Source organism: Grampus griseus (assembly GCF_964374135.1).
Source record: "Grampus griseus genome assembly, chromosome: 11".
NCBI lineage: Eukaryota > Metazoa > Chordata > Mammalia > Artiodactyla > Delphinidae > Grampus > Grampus griseus.
This window is the reverse complement of record NC_139005.1, coordinates 4,467,506-4,493,751: the sequence shown is the minus strand read 5'-3', so window position 1 is coordinate 4,493,751 and position 26,246 is coordinate 4,467,506. Positions and strand designations below refer to the sequence as shown.

At 44.0% G+C, this 26,246-nt stretch overlaps 1 protein-coding gene across 1 annotated transcript in view; it reads right to left on the bottom strand.

Annotated features, from left to right (window-relative positions):
• Nucleotides 1–22,947, bottom strand: part of NDUFA9 (NADH:ubiquinone oxidoreductase subunit A9) — a 29,942-nt gene extending 6,995 nt beyond the window's left edge. Inside the window, exons 1-8 of the mRNA XM_082666440.1 lie at nucleotides 22,842–22,947; nucleotides 17,060–17,230; nucleotides 16,616–16,713; nucleotides 13,491–13,582; nucleotides 12,146–12,287; nucleotides 8,152–8,254; nucleotides 4,828–4,895; nucleotides 3,606–3,682 (exon numbers count right to left, since the gene is read on the bottom strand). Coding sequence (XP_082522566.1) covers nucleotides 3,606–3,682; nucleotides 4,828–4,895; nucleotides 8,152–8,254; nucleotides 12,146–12,287; nucleotides 13,491–13,582; nucleotides 16,616–16,713; nucleotides 17,060–17,230; nucleotides 22,842–22,890 — 800 coding nt within the window. The 5' untranslated portion in view covers nucleotides 22,891–22,947. The remainder of the gene's footprint in view (nucleotides 1–3,605; nucleotides 3,683–4,827; nucleotides 4,896–8,151; nucleotides 8,255–12,145; nucleotides 12,288–13,490; nucleotides 13,583–16,615; nucleotides 16,714–17,059; nucleotides 17,231–22,841) is intronic.
• Between the last annotated feature and the right edge of the window lie 3,299 nt (nucleotides 22,948–26,246).

Below are 26,246 nucleotides of genomic sequence, written 5' to 3'. Positions count from 1 at the left end.
TCTATTCCACCGATCTGAATAGTTCTGTACCAGTATAACCTAGCTTTAGTAACCATTATTGCTTATAATACACTTTAATATCTCTTCACCCATTTCCTAATCTCTTTGCCTTAGAAAGCCTGTGACAGCTGAGAGCTGAATTAAGGCAATTCTGTGAGAACCTCATCATTCTGACATTTTCACCAAAAAAAACCCACCCCAAAACAAAAAAAAACAAAAAAGAAGAAGAAAATGTCAGCTAGAGGAACTACCAGACAAAGCCCTCAGATAGCTTCCTTCAAGTTCCAGAAATCACTGCATATAATACATGCTATGCCAAAGAACAACTGCAATCTTCATGATGACAAGCAATACTGGTATCTTGGGCAAACTAACTATGTCATACACTTGCTCTTCAGCTCTTCTAAAGCCCTTTGTGTTCCATTAACTGTGACTCAAAGACTGGTCTATGTGCCCCTGCTCAGAGAAAGGTACACTGAAGGCCGTGTCCTTCCCAGCTTAGATTTCATGGTTCCATACTGTAGTCATTCCTCTGCAAATATCCTCAGCAAAACCTTGTCCCCAGCACCTCTCCACTATCCTAGCACAGCAAAACCCCTTCTCGGGTTAATCCAAGTATCTGCCTTCTTTGTGCCTGAACCCCCAGCAAGACACAGTTGCAGAGAAAACAGCCCTGGGCTAACTGGCTTCCCCTTACATTTCTGATCATGAATTTCAAGGGGAAGGCTCAGCTCTGCTTTGCAGTCCTACTGTGCGCTCCCAGGAGTGCTCTTTTCCTCTCCTCTCAGGGAGTGCTTCCTATCTTCTTCTCCATCCTCAAATTGTCCATACACCTCTCTCACCCACCCCATCCTGCCTTTTAGCTGATGATCTTGTCTTTTCATCTTTTTCTTAATGATGTCTCATGAAGTATGAAAGTTTTTAATTTCAGCGAAGTGTAATTTATCCATTTTTTTCTTTGATGGAGTATGCTTTTGATGTCGTATCTACAAAATCTTTGCCTAACCCCAGGTCTAGAAGATTTTTAAACGTTTCTTCCAAAAGTTTTATAGTTTAACCCTTACAGTTAGGTCTTGGATCTATGTTAATTTTTTGATGTATGCTGTGAAATCAGAATCTATGTTCATCCTTTTGCATGTGGATAGTACCATTGTTGAAAAGATTATCATTTCCCCATTGCAATATCATGGCACCTCTGGCAAAAATCTATCGTCCATAAACATAAAGGCTGATTTCTAGACTCTCAATTCTGTTTAATTGACTTCTTTGTCTATTCTTATGCCAGTACCACATTGTCTCTATAATTATTGCTTTCAAGTAAGTTTTGAAATTGGAAAGCTTAAGTGCTCCAACTTTATTTTTCTTTGTCAAAATGGTTTTGGCTACTGTGGGTCTTTTGCATTTCCGTATAAATTTAGAATCAATTTGTCAATTTCTGCAAAAAAGCATGGTCAAATTTTGATAAGATCGAGTTGAATATACAGATCAATTGGGGGAAAATTGCCATTTTAACAATATTGACTCTTCCAACCCATGAACATGAAATGTCTTTCCATTTACTTAGGTCTTCCTTCATTTTCCTCCTCAATGTTAGGTGATTTTCAGTATATAAGTCTTGTATTTCTTTTGTTAAATTTATACCTAAGTATTTTATTTTTTTGATGCTACTGTGAATAAAATTATTTTCTTTATTTTATTTTCAGACTGTTCATTTGCTAATATATGGAAATTGATCTTTATATATTGACATTGTGCCTTGTAACCTTGCTGAACTTGTTTACTGGTTCTCAGTTTTGTGTATGTATGTGTGTATCAATAGATATTTAAATGGACGGTTGATAAAATGGACCAACATCATGTAACTAATAACTACAAGAAAACTACGGGCAAAATGAAAGTCATGCCTCTGCCTTAGCCTCAGGGAAATAAACCAAGTTTTCCCTGGGGCTGAAGAGAAGTGTGCACACACATTTACAATGTTGCGAGGAAAAATGCCTACACTGCCCTGTGTATCTTACTTTTCCCATCACTGTGTCAGATAAGTATGACCTACTGCCACCTGGCACAGAGGCTGGACTGGCTGGGCAAAGGTAAAGAGGACAATGGCTAACTCATCCCAGAGCATCTCCACTGAGCAGTAAGCAAAGTCTATAAAACCATTTCTGCTCCTCTATTCCTTGGAATCCTGGTCTAAATATCTCTTGACTAGAACCTGGTATCTTTTGAGCCTAGTGTTTTATGGAAACCGTGCTGAACATTTTTTTTGTAAATAATTTTCCTAGAGTATATAACTGATTACACACTAATGTACTAAATTGGGAACTCAGGGAGACATACATCTTCCAGCAGCTGGTTGACATGGAAACACAATACAGAGTTTTTTGCACTGAAAAAAAACTTTACTAAACTAAATCTATAGTGATAGTGAAATGTGACAATATATGAATCCATAATGCTGGGAAAATATACCATGTCTCCTGGCTTGGAGAGAAGAATGTCTTTTCTCAAGAAGCAAGTAGGATTCTGGGCCAATTATTAGGTGAATTTGGTACTTTTCCACTGGGCAGATTGAGTCTTAGTGTTTTGTTTTGTTTTTTTAATTTATTTTATTTTAATTTATTTATTTTTGGCTGCGTTCGGACTTCGTTGCTGTGTGTGGGCTTTTCTCTAGTTGCAGTGAGTGGGGGCTACTCTTCATTGCTGTGTGCGGGCTTCTCATTGTGGTGGCTTCTCTTGTGGCGGAGCACGGGCTCTAGGCGCGTGGGCTTCAGTAGCTGTGGCTCAGGGGCTCTAGAGCGCAGGCTCAGTAGTTGTGGCGCATGGGCTTTACTGCTCCACGGCATGTGGGATCTTCCTGGACCAGGGCTCGAACCTGTGTCCCCTGCACTGGCAGGCGGATTCTTAACCACTGCGCCACCAGGGAAGCCCGGGTCTTAGTGTTTTAGTTTTAATTAATTCAGTAAAAAGGTCCTAAACCTAGCTGTGAGATGATTGAATAATTTCAGGTAAGTCACATAGCTTAACTGTGCCCCATTTTTCCTGAGAGCGAACTTCAACAAAGAGAGCATATAACAAATGATCAGTCTTGCAAAGCCCTAGAAACTGTACCCTAAGCCAGCCATTTCCAACCTTTTGGGGCATCGTGATGATCTAGCAAAATTCATTTGATTTTGCAACTGTACTTATTCCCTAAAAGTGTTTCGTTTGATTATCCTTTGATAGATTAAAAACATCACTGGAGTAGCACAAAACCATCCTTGGGAGTCACTGGACTATGGCTACATAACAGTCTAGGGCAGGGGTTCTCAGACTTTGGTGACAGAAGAATCATTTACTCAAGCGGACTCCTAGGTTCCCTCAATTCGGACTTAATATAAGCATTCAGGAGCTTCTGATAATGATGGCCTTTGGATGGTTCTTTGAGATATACTGGCCTCAGGGCCAAGACAGTAAGGTTTCTGGAATAAATATCATCCAAGAAAGACACTGAAAAATGTAACCAACAGACCTGTGAGCAACAGGTTTAGAAATCATTGTTGTTGTAAATCACGGTTCTTTCATTTTAACAGGCTGCGCTATTTTAAAGTCAAACTCCAGCCACCTACCCAACAAAGGCAAAAGTTTTCCCTCTGGCATCTGGATCCTTAATTGCATTAATAATTCCTTTGGTGACATCCACAATCTACAAGAAATTATAACACATGTTTAAGTAACTGTTGAAAGAGAGAGAAACAGAGAGAGATGGGGGAGAGAAAGGAAGAAAGAGAGGAGGGGAGGGAGGAAGGAAGGACAGCAGGCCACATGGATCACAACAACAGAATGATAAGATTAAGATGACGTCATTGTCTGTTTTCAGAACCCTCCTAAAAGAACCCACATCTCAAGAGCTCAAATAACCTCCACATGGGAGGGTCATCTGAATACCTTCTCCAGTCGGAGCGCGTTAGCTTGGCGGGCATCCAGGCCTCTCCCACCGGCTCCAACCTCACCCCCTCCTCCTCCTCCTCTCCCTGTCACTGTGCTATCACAAAGCATTAGTCCAAACCACACGGAACTGCCAATATTCTACCATTTTGACTTTTAAAAATAATAATAATCTTACATGATTTCAGACCCCCTGGTTTTCACTAGGGGTGATTTTGGCCCCCAAGGGACATTGGCAAATGCCTGGAGGCAGTTTCAGTTGTCACAGCTTGGGGGGTGCTACTGCCACCTGGTGGCTGGAGGCCAGGAATGCGGCCACACATTCCACAGCAGCCGCCACGGCAAAGCGTTACCGGCCCAGGAAGTCCACAGTGCCCCAGCTGAGAGACCCTGGTTCAACACAACGTGGACTCCGACATGCTCTCTCACCTCTGGGCCCCTGTACACACCGCTCCCTCTGCATGTGAATCATCTTTAGGGTCTCACGTAAGATGTCCTTTCCTTGGAGGCCTTCCCTGACCCTCAAGTCTGGAGTAGGTGTCCTCTGACATATTTACGTAAAACCCTCTCCTGTCACAGCACTTATCACGCTGCATGACAATTGTTTTGCTGACCTGCCTCTGACCATCTTGAGGACAGCAACGTGTGTCTGTGTCATTAGCATCTCAATATTCCCAGTGACGTGCAGTGTGCCTAGCACATTAAGGGCTCAACACAGTTTTCTTAAATGAATGAACAGGTGAAGACAGAGAATACATGTACCTCTTAGGTAAACTGAGAGGCAACCAGTCAAAGCAAGCTGACAAAGATGAAAATGATGGAATTACAGGATTAGGATAAAACTGGAAAACTGATCACCTGACTCCTGAAGTCAGAGAAAGCTCCTTTATCCAGGGTACTTACATATACTGGTTGTTTCACTGTCTTCTTGCCCAAGGAAATAAGAGGGACACCACCAAACCATCGAATACCTGGCGGAAGAAAGACAACATTCTTAGAAGGCCTAGGCTGCCTGAAGACCCACACATCTCCAGGTGCCCCAAGCTGGAATAACCATTTTGCGTAGTAAAAGTAAGGAAATAAATGTAGCTGACTCTGAGGCAGTTAATGGTCCTACAAGGGGCAGCCATTTGTTTTTCACACAACAAACATAGAAAGTAAAAGGGCCAAATACTTAGACACAAAGAACAAGGGAAAGTAGTCAGGTGGCTTGTCTACCTGTCTTCCACTCTGCAGTGCTAAGCGCACGGCCACTCCCAAGACTGCACTCTACCTGCACCCTATTCTAATCAACAGATCAACAATAAAACTAACCCAGAGAAAGATGCAGGTGAAAATAGGAATTTAGTGTATGATGAACGCAGTACCACAGATACGTAGAGAATGGAAGTATTTAATAGATGACGCTGAGATAATCATTCTACTCTCTGAAGGAAAAAAACAAAAAAGAAATGGCTCACATCTTGCCATAAGCCAAAACAAAATCCCAAGTGGCTTAAATGTAAAGGTAAAAAAAGATTTTCTTAAAAAAACTTTCTTTTTTTTTTTGGCCACGCCATGTGGATTCTGGGATCTTAGTTCCCGGACAAGGGATTGAACCTGTGCCCCCTGCAGTGGAAGCGTGGAGTCCCCACCACTGGACCACCAGGGAAGTCCCTTAAAAAAAACTTTTAAAAGTAGAAATTATTTATAAGAGCATCCAAAAGAACAAAATACTTAGGGAGAGACTAAACCAAGTTGGTTAAAGACTTGCACACTGAAAACTACAAAACATTGCTGAAAGAAATTTAAAAAGACACAAATGGAAAGACATCCCACGTTCATGGATTGGAAAACTTAATATTGTCAAGATGTCAGTACTACCCAAAGCAGCCTACAGCTTTAATGCAATCCCTATCCAAATCCCAATGGCGTTTTTGGCAGAAAGACAGGAAACTCCATTCTAAAATTCATATGGAATATTAAGACATCCCAAATGGCCAAAACAATCTTGAAAAAGAAAAGAAAAAGAGTTGGAGGTTTCACACTTCCTGATTTCAAAACTTACTGCAAAGCTACAGTAATCAGAACAGTGTGTAGTGATCAAAACAGTGGCATAACGACAGACATAGACCAATGGAATGGAATAGAGAGATATAATCATTGCACATCTGGCCAAAAAATTTTTGACAAGGTGCCAGCACCATTCAAAGGAGAAATGATAGTCTTTTCAACAAATGATGTTGGGAAAACTGAATATCCACAGGCTAAAGAATGAAAGTGAACATTACCTCACACCATACACAAAAATTAACTCAAAATGGATCTAAGAGCTAAAAGTACAAAACCCTTAGAAGAAAACACAGGGGAAAAGCTTCATGACAACGGATTTAGCAATGACTTCTTGGCTAGGACACCAAAAGCATAGGCAACAAAAGTAAAAATAGATAAACTGAACTACATCAGAATTAAAAACTTCTGTGAAACAAAGGACACAATTAACAGTGTAAAAATGCAACCTATAGAATGAGAGAAAATGTTTGCAAATCATATGTCTGATAGGAAGGGGGTTACTATCCAAAATGTATAAAGAACTCCTACAATTCAACAATAACAAAGAACCACCCAATTAAAATATGAGCAAAGGACATGAATAGACATTTCTCCAAATAAGATATACAAATGGACAACAAGCACGTGAAAAGATGCTCAACATCGCTAATCATTAGGGCAAAACCATCAGATATTACCTCATACCCATTAGGATGGCTACTATCAAAAAACAGAAAATAACAAGTCGTTGACGGGGATATGGAAAAATTGGAACCTTGTGCACTGTTGGTGGAAATGTAAAATGGTACAGACATTAAGGAAAAACACATGGTAGTTCCAAAAATTAAAAATAGAACGATATGCTCCAGCATTTTCACTTCTGGATATACATCCCAAAGAACTGAAAGTAGAGTCTCAAAGAGATATTTGTACACCCGTGTCCATCAGCATTAATCAGATAAAATAATGCAAAGGTGGAAGCAACCCAAGTGTCCACTGACAGATGAATGGATAAACAAAATGTGGTCTATACATACAATGCATTATTATTCAGCTTAAAAGGAAGGAAATCCTGTCACATGCTACAACATGGATGGATCTTGAAGACATTATACTAAGTGAAATAAGCTAGTCACAAAAAAGACAAACACTGTCTGATTCCACTTATATGAAGTACCTAGAGTAGTCAAATTCATCGACAGAAAGTAGAATGGTGTTGCCAGGGGCTGGGGGGAGGGGGGAATGGGAAGTTTTTTGATGGATACAGAGCTTCAGTTTTGCATGATGAGAAGAGTTCTGGAGATTGTTTGCAGTACAACGTGAATACACATAACGGTACTGAACTGTACACTTAGAAATGGTTAAGACTGTGTGGTCTGCTCGGGCTGCCACAATAAAATACCACAGACTGAGTGGCTTATTTCAACAAGAGAAATTTATTTTCTCATAGCTCTGGACGCAGGAAAATCCAAGATCAAGGTATCGGCTGATCTGGTTTCTGGTGAGAGCTCTCCTCCTGGCTTACAGGCAGCCGGCTACGTTCTCACATGGCTTTTCCTCAGCGCACACAGGGAGGGAGAGGATGATCTCTCTCTTCCTCTTTTCCTAAGGCCACTAATCCTGTGGGTTAGGACCCCACTCTTATGACCTATCACATGTGTCTGACAAAATAGGATGCTACCTCTTTGTCTTTCAAAACCAACACCTAAGTGACTTGGAAAACAGACTGAAAGTGAGGCAGCACTAAGAAAAGCGGGGCTTCGTAGGCCAAGTACAAATGAGGCACTGACCCCATGCCAGGTGCTGTAACATAAGCTAGCTACTCCATTAACCAGCACACTGGTCCTCAGGGGGACATCATCATGTTCATCTTAACAGATGAAGAAGCTGCGGTATTCAAAGACCTGCCAGAGTCCCAGAGCTGGTCAGTCCCAGGACCCAATTCATAGTCAGGTCTTGAACTCCCAAGTCCAGGCTCCTTCCAGGCATCTAAGCTGCTTCTTTTGATACAGAGTGACGAAGATCAAGAGAGGGACCATGCTGACTGGAAAAAGAGAACCTTTGGGGAGAAAAGGGCAACTCGAGGAGAAAAAAATTCAACCTCCATCTTCCAGCCAGAGAACATGGTTTGCTTGTGATTAACTTCAACCTGGTTAACCAGCATTCCCCCTCCTACTGTTAAGGAAGAAGACCTACTTGCAAAATAATTGAGGAATCTATCCTCTCTTCCAAAGATGTCCGATGGCTTTATGATGGTAGCTTCTGGAAATGCGTCTCTCACTTCTTTCTCTCCAGCAGCCTTAACAACCAAACACAGCAGAGTTCTGCGGTGAGTTAACGAAGCTCCCACTCCTTCCACTACGGGGACGCTACGCATATTTCAAGGTCGTGCTTCCTCCAGGTTAAGGGAATCATATTATTCATAACACTCAGCTACAGTCACCCCCCCGCCCCCGCCCTTATATTCAGTTTCGCTTTCCACAATTTCAGTTACCCACGGTCAACTGCGGTCCAAAAATATTAAACAGAAAATTCCAGAAATAATTCGTAAGTTTTAAATTGTGTGCTGTTCTGAGCGGCGTGATGAAATTGCATGTCATCCTGCTCAGGCCTGCTGGCACGTGAATCTCACATCGTCACAAGAAGGGGGAGTACAATCAGCAGATATTGAGTGAGAGAATGGGGGGCCATCCATGAAACATTCATAAACATTCATGAAATTTTTATTATAGTCTATTGTTATAGCTGTTTACTTTATTAGTAGTTATTGTTGTTAGTCTCTTACTGTACCTAATTCATACACGAAGCTTTATCACAGGTATGTGCATATAGGAAAAAGCAAAGTATATATGGGGTTTGGTACCATCTTCGGTGTCAGGCATCCACTGGGGGATTTGGAATACATTCCTCATGGTAAGGAGGAGACAAGTCTACACGGAAATTTTTTAAAAAATACTAACACATAAAAACGCTCCACCTCTTATAGCTCTTGCTGGGTTTCTTCCCATATTTATTCTAAGGAAGTTTATGTGGAAGAAGAAAGAAGAAAAATCAGAGTAGACTCACTTCCTAGACAAGGTGCAGATACCAGCACCTGGTTCAGCCATCCTGCCTACCCGCACCCGCTGGGGGTGACATCAGAGCCCCGGTGGACTTGGACCTCCGTTTCTTGAGCTTCTCAACTCCAGGGACCTCGTCTTCACCCCACTTCAGCCACTCTCCACTTGGAGGCCTCAGACCAGAACAACCCAAGTGCCCCTCCTCTGAGCCCTACATGAAGACGTGCCGCTTTCAGAGGACCAGCTCCTGGGCCGCCAGCCTGTTCTCTGCTCCTCTGCTCCTGAGATGTGTTCCTTCAGCTTCTCGGGGACCCCATTCCACTGGGTCTGCCCTCCTCCACACCAATCCCTCCGAACGTCCCTTGCCCCACATTAGATTCCATGGCCCAACTTGTCCATCACTCTCTTAGCGATACTGTAGACTACCTGTCCCCTTGTCCTCTACTCCACCCACCAGGCAAAATCCCAGTCCTGGAAGAACCTACTAGCCTCCTTCTTTAAGCCATGCACTCCTGCTGCCTTCAGAGCTACAGGAAAATAAACAAGTACAAATCATCAATTGGTAACACATAAATTCCTGTCCCCAGTTTTAACCGGGCTCGTAACATTTCCCAGAAATAGGGTTTCCTTCTAATTAGTTTACATTTCCAGTTGACAAATTTCAAACCTTTTCTGTTCTATTCAAATTTCTCCCTTACTTTCCCCTCTTCCTTCCAGTAAATGACTTCATCTTCTAATTCAAGGAGAAAGTACAGCAGCAGAGAAAAACCACCTGGTGTTCCCAGTGCTGAATCTACAAAGCCAGGGGCACGAAGCAACATTCTCTCCTCCTTCCTGACCAGAGTGGAGGAACTCACCTCCTGTCACCTTCTCAGAAACCTGCCCATTACTCCAGCCTACACATCTGCAGTCAGGCTCCCCTTACCTGCACCTTCCCACCAGCTTTCAACGTCAAGATCGTCTACCTTAAAAGAAAAAAGAAATTCCAACTCCACATGCCCCTCCAGCCTCCTGCCCCCTCCTTCCTCTTAGTAAACCACCTGAGAACAGTGCTGTCTTACTGTCCCTGCTGCCTCCGCCCCTGCCTGCTCTTCACTCACTGCTGCCCCGACACCTGCTCAAACTGCTCTTGATAAGCCCACCGAGGACCTGCGGTGTAGACCCCGGCTGAACCTGCAGCTCTGACTCACCTCTTCATCTTCCCCCCGCTTCTGTAACCTCAGACTCTCCTGGCGTCCCTCCTGCCCCTCCGTCCGCCCTGCTCAGTCCTCTTGTTTGCTTTTGCAGGAGCACCCTTCTCCTCGTCCCCCACACCCCCGTCAGTGCTCCTCTGGGTGCTGTCCAGAGCTCTCTGCTCTCGATTCATCCCCATGAGGCCACCTGGTCCCCTCGTGTTGCTTCAATTAACAACAAACAGTGGGGACTCCCACGTTCATATCCCCAGCCACGCTCTTTCTTCGGAGCTCCAGGATCTTAAACCCCATTCTCCACTGGGACCTGGCTGACTGACATGCACTTGAGCTGCAACCTGAGTCCCAAACTGGATCATCCTCTTCCATTCTCCACAAATAACGCCTCTCAACTTGTGCTACACGCTGGATTACACAGGGGGAGGTGTAAACACTGATGTCCGAGCTCTACCCCCAGAGCCGCTATTTCCGTTGGTCTGGGTGCCCTGGGCATCAGGATTGTTCAGTCCCCTCCATGATTCTAATGGGCCACTAAGGCTGAGAACCCCGCCCCCAGCACCCGGTCCTTCTCAAGGGTTCCTCGTTTTGTTCAACAGGAGCGCCATCCACGCAGGGGTTTAAGCCTGCGGGCTGGGCACCGCCGAGCCCTCCCTCACCCTCACCACTGACTACCGCACCTCCGCCCCCTCCAGACAACTGCGAACGCGGGTGATTCTCTGAAAGCTAGGGCAGAGGCAGGCACGGGCTTCACTCTCTCACTCCCTCTCCCTCGCTCTCATACAGAGAATAGTGTGTACGCTGACTTATGACTTATAGTAAGCCTTACGTTAAGTACGGTAATGACGGTGAGCAGGCCTGTAAAATTTTTAAAAAGTATTAATTTTGACTTCAGGTTAAATCGTTGCTACTTAAAAGTGTAACTACTGATATATGAATTCCAGCAATAGTATGAAAACCAGCTTATCACAGAACGCTTTGAAATCCCGAGTCAGGTGTTCTGCACCAATTCCTATTTGCCTTCCAGGAACTTTGGTTTTGAGGATGTTTCTGTAAAGATTCCCCTAGTGCATCCCCTAGTGCAACACCTAGTGCATCTGGAATTGTTTCCCTCAATGGACTAGAAACTAGATGTGGGCTAAGACCATGTGTGTTTTATTTACCCTGTATCCCCAGCGCCTACTACAACATGGAGCACACAATAGGTGCTTAACAAATAATCTGGTCAATTAAAGAATGCAGTGGAACCAAAAGCTGGAGCCGGTGTCAAGGAACTCTGCGTCCTTATCAATCTGACCCAAAGCGGCTCCTTACGGCAGGAACCAACTGCTGAAGGCATTCCCGGGCACCACAATCCCTACTGAGTCCCTGATGATAAAACACTGCAGGTTACAGACCGACTCCAAACCAGGCTGCTCAATCCCTAGGCACGATCTGGACCGCAGTGGGGTTTCTGGGAGTCCAAGAAGCCTGACTACAATGTGAACAGCCATTTTCCCTGGCAAATACTTACCCTGTCACCCCCAGCCTTCACATTACCCCTCAAGCATGGCATAAGATCATGGCTATGCAAGGGGTCAGAGAAAGAAGGATGGTCCTTTAGCTTTGGTGGCTGACACAGGTATGACTCTTATGCAGGAAGCATACTCTACCTTTTGTGTTTACTCTGTAATTCTGTGATGTGCCAAGAAACTTTACACCCTGGAGCGTGGGTAATAGTATGATCTACCCATCTTTGAGGCCGCTTAGCACAGTTCCCTGCAAACAGAAGGCACGCAGCTACAACTCGGCCACACAACAATCACATCCTGGATATGGAGAATTAGAAATCCCCCTTGATTCTGGATACATCAGTGAGAAACCTTTCTCACTTAAACTCACATTTCCAACGGGCTAAGAAACTCAAGCTCTGTGAACCACTTCCCAAATCAACTTGTTACTTACCTTATTTCTCAGATATTTAGAAGAGCTTTTAATATCGGCATTCAGATGTGAAACGTGAATAAATTTTTCAACTCCAGCTTCCTTGGACACTTGAGCGATTGCTTGGGGAATCTTTACAAAAACATCCTCAAAACCAAAGTTTCTAGCAGGAAAAAATAGGGATCGGTTAAGAACACCTGACTCAGGACTCCAAAGCATACTGTGATAAGCCGGTTTTCATACTATTGCTGGAATTCATAATATCAGTAGTTACACTTTTAAGTAGCAACGATTTCACCCAAAGTCAAAACTAATATTTAAAAAAAATTTTACAGGCCTCCTCACTGCCATTACCACACATAATGTAAGGCTTACTATAAGTCATAAATCAGCATGCATACTATTCTCTGTCCTCAAGGAATCCCAAGGCTGAGGCCCTTTAAAAACATCTGGCTGCACTGACTGGGCGGGGAGGGGAGAAGTGCTGGGTGCTGGAGGGGAAATCACTGCTCACCCCCAGGCCTTTGCTCTCCTCAGGGGAAAACAAGGAAACTAAACAAATACATCAGTGCTTGCTTCCGCAGCACATATACTAAAATTGGAACGATACAGAGAAGATTAGCATGGCCCCTGGGCGAGGATGACACGCAAATTCATGGAGCGTTCCATGTTAAAAAAAGAAAAAAAATGCATCAGTCACCAACTAGATCCAACAACACGAACGAAGTGTCTGCCCTGTACAAAGCACTGCTGGTCATCACGGGGGCTATAAAGTTGGATAAGACCCTCCAAGTCATCAAAGAACTTAAAAATATGTGATGAGGCAGACGTCTCTAAATCAGTCTCAGTCAAACTCTCATAAATTTGAAGAAAGAGGCGTGAACAGAGTGCTGCGGAAGCACAGGATTCAAGCATTATTTGTTGATAAACAACCCACACAAGGGCTAAAAAGAACTGTTCAAACTGGTACTCATGCCATCTTTGATTAAAAACGTGGAGAATAGATTGAGAACGCTGTTCACGCGAGAAAACCCAGTGTTCAGCTTGCCGGTCAGTGGGACAGGAAAACCCTCCTTCCTGACTCCACCCCAGCTGGTGATGACTGGCATAATCACTGGCACAATCCGCAGTGGCTTTTTATTGCTTCTTACACCAGACTTACCACCAACTGAACCCCCGGCGGGGGGAGGTTTGGGGTTAGGTGGGGAGGGTGGTCACTGGCTGTGGAAAGGTTGTTCAGTCAATACTCATTGATGAACTAATGAAAAATGTCACAACTACAATCCCTGGCATGTTACGTGCCCAACAAATGTCTACTGAACCTTAAGCCAGCTTTGCAAAGGAGAAACGAGGGTCAAAGACTTACTTGGTTTCCCATTCTCGCCCAACGAGATTGATGACCACGTTGCTGTGCTCCACAGCTCTTCGGATCGAGTCCTTGTCTCTCCCGTTCCATTCCTATAACAGCAGGAGCCAGTCACATGAAAACATCAGGGGTGCGCCCTGGCACAAAACACGTCTGTAGCTCCCCCCATCAGCAAGACTCACAACGGGCCCTCTGTTGTCGTCAGGAGACGGTGCCCTTTCACACCGGCTCCACTGACTACAACAGATTCTCTGGCTCTTCTGGAAACAAAGAGGTCAAAGCACATTTTATTCAGCTAATAGCAGGTGACAGAACTAGAAAAGACACTATTCATTTTCACGGGGCAGAGCAATTTTTGTCCTCCCAACGGCCCCGCAGAAGCCTGTAAAGGAATCTAGCAATCCAGTCTCCCTTCCTGAATGAAATACAGCCAAAGAACCGAGGATCATTTGGGAGGCAAACTGACTTTCCCTTGTTAGCACCAACCAGTTAGACGGAAGATAGGAGGGGTGTCTCTCAAAGGTTAACGTTAAATTGGGAATACTCGTGACTACTTTCTTATTTCTTTTTAACTCTTTACTCTTTGTAATCCCAGATCTGGTCATTTTTGCTTCAAAGACATGAAAACAGCACTCAGAGAGAAGTGACCTGCCTATCAGTTCAGGGTGAGCTGATGGCAGACTTCGGTGGAGACCTACACTTGTGAGCAGGCGTTTAGGACTTAGGTCAGATCAACGTGTCTTGTCCAAAACAGTGACAAAGGACTAAAGACCCCCAGACAAAGGCAGAGCATCTTCTATGTTAAAATGAAAACAAAATTTGAAAGCATTTTGAAGGAAGATAATAAGTAGTATGGATTTCTTAGTTGTATCTGTGAGTGAGGGGGGTGGGAGGGAGAGTGAGAAAAGAGGGGAGAACGGAAGAGAAGCGGGGGGCTGGGGGAGAAGAAGAGACAGCGAGCAATAGAATGCCTGTGCAATTTAGAAAAGAGAGAGAGGGCTACGGGAATCAGATTCAAGAGCAAAAAGATGAAGCCCTCGCCAGGCAGCACTGGTGACAACTGACTGTGGAGGATGCAGTACAAGAGACAGAACGCAAATTCCACCGTGCCATGTACTATCAGTGTACAAATGCTCTCTCCAGACGCCATGCAAAACTTGAAAATACGACCTACCCCACGGGGTTGCTATGACGAGTAAGTGAAATATACAGAAAATCTGCAGCACAGCGAGCAACACACTCAACGAGAAAAGCGCTCTACACATAATGAGCTTAACACGGCCTTTTCAGAGAAGACGACACAGGCGGGAAAGGGTGAACCCAAGAAGACTCAGAGGGGAAGAGCTTGCGGCATAACTGCGTGAATGGCCCAAGAGTGATGCTCGGAGAGGAGCAGTCAAAAGGAAACCAAGTTCCCAGGAATAAAGGCCCAGGGGCACGATCAGGCTGGTGAACCAAACGGCTGTTCAGACGGCAGTTTCCAACAGAGACTAAAGTAGGGAGATCGGCACCCCACACCCCATGTGGTCCCTCCTTCTCAAAAATAAACAACAACGATATAGTGAGGCCTCCCCCCTGTTACAACTTTCCTGGGCTTCCCCTTTCATAAACATGACCGTATTCAAAGTTATGCACTTTGTGTCTGTACGCCCTGTTAAGACTGAGTTCCCCGTGGTCTTGTTCAACAAGACACACTCAGAGCTTAGCTCAACGCCAGGAAGGGAGCAGACACAATAAACACCCATGGAAAGCATGGAATACATGTCATTCAGCTTAATTCCAATGACTCCACATTTGCAAGCCGGTAAAAGTTTTCATCCATCACTTGTGAAATACGTCAGTTTTGAGGACTGACAAGATGACTGATGATCTTCAGTCACAGAGAACTAGGAAAAGGCTAGGCTCCTCTGACTGTAACACCAAGCAGATACTTGAGAAAAAAGATTGTGGAAAAGAAAAACACTTCAGAAATAAGAAATTTCCAATATAAATATTATATTTAGCTTGTGAAACTTCAGTAAAGAATAAATGAAAATGCCGTTAAAAATAAGTCAAAATTTAATGAGGTCACAAATAATCTGTGTGAATAAAATAGATTGTTTCTCCACAGGAAACTGCAGGCACTGGGACAGCGTCATTCTCTGTGGAAAGGACCTGTGCACTGTAGGGTGCTCTGCATCCCTGGCCCCTGCCTAATAAACCAGTATGGTCTCCGGTCACTGGGACAGCCAAAAGGGCCCACACGTTTCCCGTCACTCCCTTGAAGGCTCTCCCCACACAATTTCCCCTACCCTGCTGGCAACTAACTGTTGGCCTAAAGGAAGAACCTGCAGGTTGAAGAATAAGGACAGTGACTGCTCAGGAAGAAGTGCTGGAAGTCAAGTCCAAGCCAACCAAGTCATAAAACACCCTACTTGTGATTTTCTCTATCGAAGCACTGCCCAAGAGAAACATAACACGCGGCACATATGTAATTCTAAATTTCCTCTTAGCCACTTTTAAAAGAATAAAAAGAAACAGGTGAAATTCATTTTAATAATATTTTATTTGACCCAATTTATCCAAAATACTATTTCAATAGGTAATAAATGTAAAAAATTATTAACAATATATTGAATATTATCTTCTTCGAACCAAGTCTTTGAAATCTGATGTGTAATTCACACTTACAGCGCACCTCAATCCACACCAGCCACATTTCAGGGACTCAAGAGCCACACATGGCTGATGGCTACTGGCCAGCACAGGTTTAGAGCAGAGGTTGGCAGACTATGGCCCACAGGCAACTCTAGCCTGCAATCTAGCTTTGTAAACAAAGTTTTATTGGAACACAGCCATTTGTTTATATATTATCTGTAGCTGCTTTTAGGCTACAAGGGCAGGGCTGAGTAAACATGACAAAGAGCCTATGACCTGCAAAGCCTAAAATATTTCCTATCTGGCCCTTTAGAGAAAATGTTTGCTAACTGCTGGACTAGGGTTTACAAGAATGGCCTGTGAATGGAGGATGCCCTTGGTCCACTCCGGGATGAAGTTGCTGCTTTATTATACTGCCTCTCTATGCTAAAAATGACCTTAGTAATTTACATTTATCAACTCCAATAATCAGTAACAGGGGCTCTTACCAGAAAGATAATCTGGCCCAGGTCACCCATTGGGCGAAGGTGCATGGTATCATATGGCTCACACCGGTAGGGGACGATCACCTGTGACCCCATGCGACCTAAAAAAGAATGGATTGGAACAAGGGTCAACATTAACATAATATGGTTACATTATACAACAGTGATTTTGTCACATTTAAATTCTAGTATGATAGGTGAATTGATTCTATTTTTAGTAAGAAACATATTTTGCCATGCTAGAGATGTCATAACTTTTCAGAGCCCCCTTTCCTGTATTAACGTCCAATATAGGAAGTCTGGGCCTGTTCATAACATACAGCAGACCAAAATCACATAAATCCAAGATAGGAGTAATTCAAAACACCGTTACAATGAAAAGAAACAGTTCTCATTAGGCAACTGTAATAAATGGCTTTGGAGTACGTTGAACGCAAGGAACTTTACCAAGGTGGTTGACAACATAGCGGCCCAGGAATCCCGTTGCTCCAAACACAGTGGCCACAATCCCACTGACTGAGGAACGCCCACCTTTCCCATGAGGTGTGAGTGCAGGATGAAGCTGGCGCTGGGGTGGGCCACGAAACACAGATGTGGCTATTGTAGTAACAGAAGAACCTTAAAGAGAACCCCAGAATATACATAAAATTGACCATGAACTCAAACAGCTTCTTTTCCTAGAAACACGACATTATTTTGCTATCAGTATTTTCATTTACTTAGGTTACAGTTTAAATTTAACTTTTATAATTTAAGTAACAACAGCAATAATAAACCAAATTATTGCAACAAACAATCCATAGGACATAAGGAAATGTATAAAAGTTAGAAAGCAAACTCCCTGCCCTATAGGATATAGTTTACCTAAAAAGATAAATCACGTTGAGAAAGGTAATAATAAACAGTTACAAATTAAGAGTATAAATCTCTACATGAAAGGAGCAGAGAGAATGCAAAGTAAACATGCCATGTTAGAGAATCATGAGGAAGGACTCCTGAATAAAGGGTTTTGAGAAAGATCTGAAAGAGTAATAACAGGAAAGATAGATTTGCACGTGAAACACATAACACATCTAACAACGTAGGGGTGGGAATGAATAAGCCCAGCGCAGGGAACAGCAAAAGACGTACCTGGAACAGACTGTAAAACTGATGATGAATGAAAAACAGAGTTGATGATATGGGTTGGAGGTAGAGGTAAGAGATTATTATTATTATTATTATTTTTTGAGGTACGCGGGCCTCTCACTGTTGTGGCCTCTCCCATTGCGGAGCACAGGATCTGGACACGCAGACTCAGCGGCCATGGCTCACGGGCCCAGCCACTCCACGGCATGTGGGATCTTCCCAGACTGGGGCACGAACCCATGTCCCCTGCATCGGCAGGCGGACTCTCAACCACTGCACTACCAGGGAAGCCTAGAGATTATTTTTTTAAAAGAGTACAGTTCAGGGGCTTCCCTGGGGGTGCAGAGGTTAAGAATCTGCCTGCCAATGCAGGGGACACAGGTTCGAGCCCTGGTCTGGGAAGATCCCACATGCCGTGGAGCAACTAACTCTGCGAGCCACAACTACTGAGCCTGTGCGCCACAACTACCGAAGCCCGCAGGCCTAGAGCCCATGCTCCGCAACAAGAGAAGCCACCGCAATGAGAAGCCAGCGCATGGCAACAAAGAGTAGCCTCTGCTCACTGCAACCAGAGAAAAGCCCACGCACAGCAACAAAGACCCAACACAGCCAAAAATAAATAAATTAATTAATTAGTGTTAAAAAAATAAAAATAAGAGTACACTTCAGACTTAATAAAAAACTAATGAAAATCATCAAAAGTAGATAAGTAAGTAACTAAGAAAGTATCAATAAGTCTGTTCTGCTTTCTAGAGCTGACTTTCCAGTGGCACTGTGCCCAGAAACCACTGATTTTCCCATCCAAAAGTATGGAATTGGAGAAAAAGCCTAGCTTACCGAATAGTTACTGCAACCATAGAGACTAGAAACAAACAATGCAGATCAGACACATAATAGTAACAAAATAATAATGTATAAATAACAGCTAAACTTACAAAGGCACCTGGCATCATTCTTAGCGCATAATAGATATTATTTTATTTCACACTACCTTTATTGCCACTTTACAGATGAGGAAACCAAGGCTCAGAGGGGTTACATGACTAACCCAAAGAGCCTGCAAAGGAAACTGAAAAGTGGCCCAGTGAGGTGAGAGGAAAGAAACAAAAGAAAATGGTGTCCAGAAGCCAAAAGAAGAAAGTGATTGATGGAGAGAATAGTCAACTCTATCAAATGCTGCTGAAAAGTGAAGTAAGAGGAGGGCAGAGGACCCTAGGATCTAGAAAATGTTGGCTGTAAATGGCCTGAACAAGAGCAATTTGATTGGATTAGGAGAGTGCGGCAGGGAGGTCCTAAGAGGAGTATCGAAAATTCTTCTCTGGGGATACGATGTAAAGGGACAAAGAAAAATGGGACTAGAGGAACAGGAAGACAAGGAAGGGTTCTTTTAATATGAAATATTATAACATATTTAGATGTTGATGGGAACGACCCAGTAGAGGGGAAATGTTAATGACTCAGGAGAGGGGAGGAAGAGGGGAGGGAGGATGGGATCAAAGGCCAAATGAGGGAACTGGCCTTCCATCAGACCAGGAGAAGCTCATACACTGTAAGAGGGGGGAAAGCAGAGAATTATCCCAGCTCAGCTATTAGATTTTCATTGTGGGAAAAAGATTGTTCCCATCTGATTCCTTTCCGTTCTCTGTAAAGCTAAGAATAAGACAGAAGCACGTGTTAAAAGTTTTAGGAGAGTGGCAGTGTTAACTAGTCATATGGAGAAAGGGAAAGCAAATTTCCTAGAAAAAATGTGCTGAAAATCCACTTGAGATTTGCATTCATGGATTTAAAATAAGGACACTCAATTCGTTTGGGGTTTTCCTTAGCTTAGCTCTCAGCCGCTCAGGGGCAGGCAGGAAATACGTGGAAAGCATATGTGGAAAGCTTGCTTTAATCAGTATTGATTTTTTTATGTCAAAGGGATAAGGGCTGGGGAGTTGAGAATGTATGAAAGGGAATGATTAGAATGATGAGTAAGGAAGTTAGGGCACAGGATAAAGGACAGAACAAATAAAATGAGAATTACTGGAGTCTAGGTATGAACATCTGCAAGGACTGTTATGAGGATTGGAGTCAATGTGTGTAAAGCACACACTAAGAATTCCAGGAGTGTTTTACTATTACTTTGAAATTCCTCAGAAAGTAATATTACAGTAACCTCACATGGTTATTTGTTTTTTCAACAATTACCAGCCAAGCATTATTCTAGAAACTGTGACTAACATAGTAAAAAAGACAAAGTCCCTGGCCTCATGAAAGTTACATTTTAGAGGGCTGATACGAAAATTAATAATAAATGGGTAAGGGCTTCCCTGGTGGCTAAGTGTTTAAGAATCCGCCTGCCAATGCAGGGGACATGGGTTCGAGCCCTGGTCCAGGAAGATCCCACATGCCGCGGAGGAACTAAGCCCGCGCACCACAACTACTGAGCCTGAGCTCTACAGCCCGCGAGCCACAACTACTGAGCCCACGTGCCACAACTACTGAAGCCTGCGTGCCTAGAGCCCATGCTCCACAACAAGAGAAGCCACCATAATGAGAAGCCCGCACACCACAACGAAGAGTAGTCTCCGCTCACCGCCACTAGAGAAAGCCTGCGCACAGCAACAAAGACCCAACACAGCCATAAATCAATTAATTAATTAAAAATAATAATAAATGGGTAAGTACGTCACGGTGCCTTGCACACTGTAGGTTCTCAATAAATATGTTATTACCCTCTTTGGCTCCAGCCTCTCCATTTTCTTCCATTTATTAGGAACACCATTAGGAAAATAATATCCTTTATTCATTAAACCTACTTTGGTTTCCTACTGTTAGTATCTAAACCAATAGCCTCCAAACATATTTGCTTCCACACCGCGTAAGGGTTTTTTTTAAAGTATTTATTTGTGAATTACATGCACGTTCTATGTAGTACCAAAATGTTATACACATTTTGCAACACACATGAAAGCCCTTAGAACAGTGTCTGCTGTATAGTTTGAACCATGTGTTAGCTATTGTTACTACTACAGAAAACTTTTTTTCTTTAAGTTCTAATGCTGTATTTTTATACACCATTGGTTCCTCTTGCAAAATCCACTTGGAAAACCACTGGTCTAAACTCTGCTTGGCTTTCAAAGGCCTCCATTATTTGACCCCATCTAACGTATTCAACCTCCTTTCCTACTATTCCAGATCTTCAGGTAGTCATCTCACTGCCTCCATTCTCACCCCCTTGTCCTTGCTAGTGCCAGGAAAATGTCCAACCCCTCTGACTTTCCAGATCATAACAACCCTAAAAAAAATTTTTTTTAAATCAATGGAAGCGCTGCAATTCTCCACTGCCCTTTCAATCTTCCCTCCCTACTTCAGATGATCTACTTTTTCCCTTTTCTGATTTCCTGTGGTACTTAATAGTCTCGCCACATTTCACTATATATGTTTTATACAGTTCTGTAGTGTTTTGATTATGTTACACACTAGACTTGCCTCTCCCGAGTTCACTCAAAAGCTTACTTTACCAGAGAGTGTAGAGCAGAGTGGTAAAGAGCACAAGCTACCGTGTCAAGTTAAAAAAAAAATGTTAAAGGAAAAAATTTTATGAAAATGTCTAGAACTGTGGTTAGCCGACAGCAGGAACTCAGTAAATTGTCGTTATTACCATTCACAACCTACACTATGTGGCACCAATGTAACGGTTTAACAAGAACCAGCAAATGTCTTTGCAAAGAAGTGAGCGCTACGAAACCATCCATTATAAGTGATGTGCACCAACCACCTGCCCAGAGGCGTGGAGGAGCTCTACCCAAGATGGAAAAAAAAGAATCCTCCAAATACTCCTGACTCTCACCTCTGGCTGAACATTAGAAGTACCTGTGGAGTTTTTTAAAATTTAAGGTACAAGGAGCCAGTCTCAAAAATTCTGATTGAATAGCTCTTCAATGAGTCTACATTTCTTTTTTTTTTTTTTTTTTTTTGGTAGCGCTCGGGTCTCTCACTACTGTGGCCTCTCCCGCTGCGGAGCACAGGCTCCGGACGCGCAGGTTCAGCGGCCATGGCTCACGGGCCCAGCCACTCCGCGGCATGTGGGATCTTCCCGGACCGGGGCACGAACCCGCGTCCCCTGGATCGGCAGGCGGACTCTCAACCACTGCGCCACCAGGGAAGCCCTCCATTTCTATTTTTTTTATAAAGCTCTAAGAATGATTCTGACATGCACCTAATTTTGAGAGCCAATGATATTCTGTAATAACTAAAATACACTATGGAAAAATGCAGTTTCTGGAGGTTGATGCAGGGCATGTTTGTGAAGGAGAGGAGGGTGAAATAATGATGATGAAGTGTAACTATATTCCCAGTTTCCTTGCTTTTCTAGCCTCTCTTAGTGAGTGTAAGAGCAAATGCGTGTTTTCAACTTGAGGACCACAGCAGATCCGATCAGAGTAGAAGGGAAAATAAACTACACTTAGACAAATCCTAAGATATTCTTTTATTCTTCTTCCTTTTTTTCCACCAATGTCCTGATTCTTCTCTGTCCTGAGCATCCCTCGCTCCCCGAGGCCTCAACGCCTCCACATTTGTAGGAATGGTTTTGATTTAGAAAGTGCTTTTACAAATACTACTTCACTGAATCTTCTCGGAAACTCCCTGACGTTGTAGTATGATCATTTCCACTGTGATGCGCAGAATCTGAAGTTGAGGCCGATTAAGAGTTTGCGCAACGTCATAAAGTCAATTCATGAAGAACCTTTTCTCCACTACCCTTTTTTCCCCCCATCATTTTCAGATTCCTCCCCCGCCTTCCCCCCAATATTTCTTATAATCTCAAACGCTTACAACCCTATCAGTACTTTCTCGGTCTTTCACATGTCCCCCTTTTTCCTCTCCCCTTCGCGTTGCTCACGTTCTCCCAGCGAAGACCCCTTCCCAGGTGCACAATTTAATACGTGAGCCGGGGAAGGGGAGAAAAAAGAGGAACTGGACAGAGGCAGCTCCGGACCTGGAAAAACCAGGGTGCCCAGGGACTCAGCGTGACCGCTGCACCACGGAGCCACTCCCGAAACTTTAGATCCGCATCTTGGACTCCCGATCCGGGGCCGCCGTTCCCGGTGACACTTACGTGACATTGGCAGGGCCCTGACAACTCGGGGGTGAACGGCGGCTGCCATCTTCTCCCACAATGCCCCGCCGCCGGCGCTCGGCCGCCTACGGCCACTAAGCTGGGTCAAAAGGTATCTTTCCCGACTGTCTGCGCAGGCGCTAACCGGGAACGGAAGGGGCGGGTCCGAGGCTAGGGTGAAGAGTGGGCGGGAAGAGTGTTGGGGAGAGAGCTGGAGGGGCTGCGGGGACGCGAGGGAGACGGGGAGGAGGGGAAGTAGAAAGAAAGGAGTCTTGGTGTCGGAATCCCCGGTCTGGAGTGCACCGTAAAGATAACCTCGTATTGTCGAGGAACCTGAAGTTCACAGTGGACCGGGGACTGACTCAAGGGCAAAATGGCAGCACCGCAGCTCTCCCGACTCTCAGTTCATCGTGCCCTGAAAGTGTCAAATGGGGCGGCCCCGGTGAGGTGGGGAAGGAGGAGGCGTGGCCCCTGCGCTCGGGACGCTCTTCAAGGAGAAAACTCGGGCCCAGGGGACTGGAGGGGGCGGGGACTAAGAGAGAAAAAGTGAGGATGAGAAAGGATGCCGTCGTGGAACCGGAGCAGGTTCCGTCCGGAGCCTTGGCTCTTGCTGTTCCTTTTTCCTGGCGTGTCACCAGCTCAAGTCTTTGCGGGTTGGTGACTTCGGAGACGACTTGTCTGACGTCTTCTATCATTCCACCTGTCCTTTAATTACTCTGATTTATCATAGCCTTTATCTCACCACCTGACATGAATCCAGGGATTCTTAACTTGGACTGCCACCCAGGAGTGGGCTTCAGGGGACTTCCCTGGTGGTCCATTGGTTAAGATTCCGTGCTTCCACGGAAGGACCCAACACAGCCACCCACAGGCGGTGCCCGTTCGAACACTGTTCTGGGAACTAAGGTCCTGCAGGCCGCATAGAGTGGCCAAAGAAAAAGGAGTGGGCTTCAGGAAGTCTGCGAACTTCCTGAAGTGTCGTGTCAAAGTTAGTGGGCGTGTATGCCATCTGCACGTTTTTCTAGGAGGAAACTTAAGATGGCTCTCTCTAGGGCAAAGGTTTGCAATTTTTTTTTTAAACTGTGGATCCGTTGGGAGTCTACATTGTTCCAGAAAGTATAATAGTATCCAGAGCTTATGGAAATTCCAGAAAGATTTGCATTTTTGAATACTTTCTTCGGGGCAACCTTTCAAGCTCCCTGAGTAGGGACAGCGATCAGCAACCTGTCCTGAGACATCTACCTAGGGCGCATCAGAAAACAGAATCGTTTGGGGGAATCTTTCTAGGCTCGGTCATTTCTTCAGTGCTTTGTGTTTTCAGGAAGAAAGGAATGTGCGTTGCTGGGATAGACAAAAGACATGTAGTGATCAGAAGTGGCCTGTTATTAGGCTTGTAAGGTTGGTTGGTCCCACTCTACCCCACCCCCTCCGCTTACTGAAACGTCATCTTCCACAGTGAATTGGAAGAGGAAAGAAACTCTTGAAGAAATTTTATCAGAGAAGTTTACTAATGCTACACTGTCATATTTCTTGGTCTCATCCTGTGTTCACTCAGCACTTACATTTTGCTAATATTTGATTCTGGAGTCGATATGAATAAAAACATACCTTCCTGATTCTGATGAATTGATAGATCCCATTATCATTGGCCGCATCCTAACACCTGTGTAATATTGCCAGTTATGTTTCATCTCCACGTCAAAGAGTGCTTCACGTTCTCAATACTACTTTCAAGGTGGCATGATATTGCTGAAACAGCATCGACTTAAAACTCAAAAACTCAGAATGTTAGAGCCCAGTTCTAGTCTACCAGGTATCTGTTGTGAGCTGGGTAAGCTTCTACATCTGTCTAACAGGGAAGAGAACACTTGTCCTGTTTCCTCAGAATGCTACCGGAAGGATCAAGTGACATGGACGTGAAGGCGCTTTGTCCGCTGCAAAGTGCTGTATGAGTGTACGTGTGTTCTGTTCACATCGCACTCAAGTGTCAAAATCACAGAATGTTAGAGCTGGAGGGGATCTTAAGAGATCAGCAAACTCAATTTCTTTATTTTAAAGATGAAGAAACTGAAACAATATAAAAGATTATCAGTAGATAAATAACCTTGTTGAAGGAAGCTTGTAAACCAGTAAGTCGTTTTTGAATTCATTAACAATTGTAATCTTTATCCTGTAGCGGTGTTCAGAGAGTCATTAAGAGTACCTAAGGTAACATTCCAAAGAGAGTGTACTGCTATTAAAGTCTCCTCAAGCCTAGAAATGGCCAACCAAACGCTCTTGGTCTGATCAATCTCAGTATGGATCCTCAGGTCGAGAATTGCAGAGGATGGATTAGTGCTACTGCATCTGACCATCTAAGATTTATTATCACCCAGAGATGGTCAGTTTAGGCAAAATATCTCAGAATTTTTTTTTTATATAAAAGTTAAGATGCTTATAGTCAAGAAGAGTCCAGGCTGGACCCCACAAAATGAAGTGATTCCATGGGCTTTGCATAAAAAAATTTAGTAGACCCTCAATTCCTTAATTTCTTATTCTCTGCACCCATCTGGATTTGTTCATGTGTAATACTTTCTTTGTTCTTTTAAATGGAATCCATTGGCATAACTTCCCCCTCCCATATCCCCTACCAAAATTAGACACTTAAATGAGAAAATTAATCTGGAGAAAGCAAGGCCAGTCCTTCCAAACTAAGCATCCGAGCCTTGGAATGTATCTTCACCCCTCCCCTTGGCCTTTGATCACTCAGTTTCTGGCAGCCTCAGCACTGTTGCCATGGAGACAGTGATATCACCAGTTGTGATTCTGATGTCACTCTCCATTCCCAACAAGGGGGAGGTACACGGAAGGCTGAGGGGAGGAAACAAGATCTTGAGCTGAGCACGAACATCCCAGCATCTTCATTGACTTTAAAAGTATATTCTGGAGTCTTCTGTGGTTCACTATTCCAGCTCTACAGAGGTAGGGAATCCCACTGGACTGAGAAAACAGCCCATTTTCTGATCCTCTGTGGTTAAAAGGGAGAATTCAGTGATAAGTGCTGGGCTAACTTTTAATGTTCAACCTCGCCTCCCTCTTTGCCCGGTCAATTTTAGTTTCACATCAGAATCTTCTGGAAATAAATGAGCCTCTCCCTCAGTACCATGATAGCTGAATGTACCATCTTTGCTGTTGAAGTTTTAATTTTGTTGCAGATTGATCAGATCTCCTTGGCCATACTTTTGGGTACATGAGGGTGTCTTACTGTCTGCTTTCCAATTTCGTGATGTGACTGGAAGCTTGACTGTGTGCTGACTTTTCCTATTCATGTGTGGCTGTTCCAAGAGTTGTTGTTTTTGTTTTTGTTGTTGTTCCCAGTGCTCTAATAGCAAAGTCAGACTGGTATAGCTTAGAGCCCCAATTCTC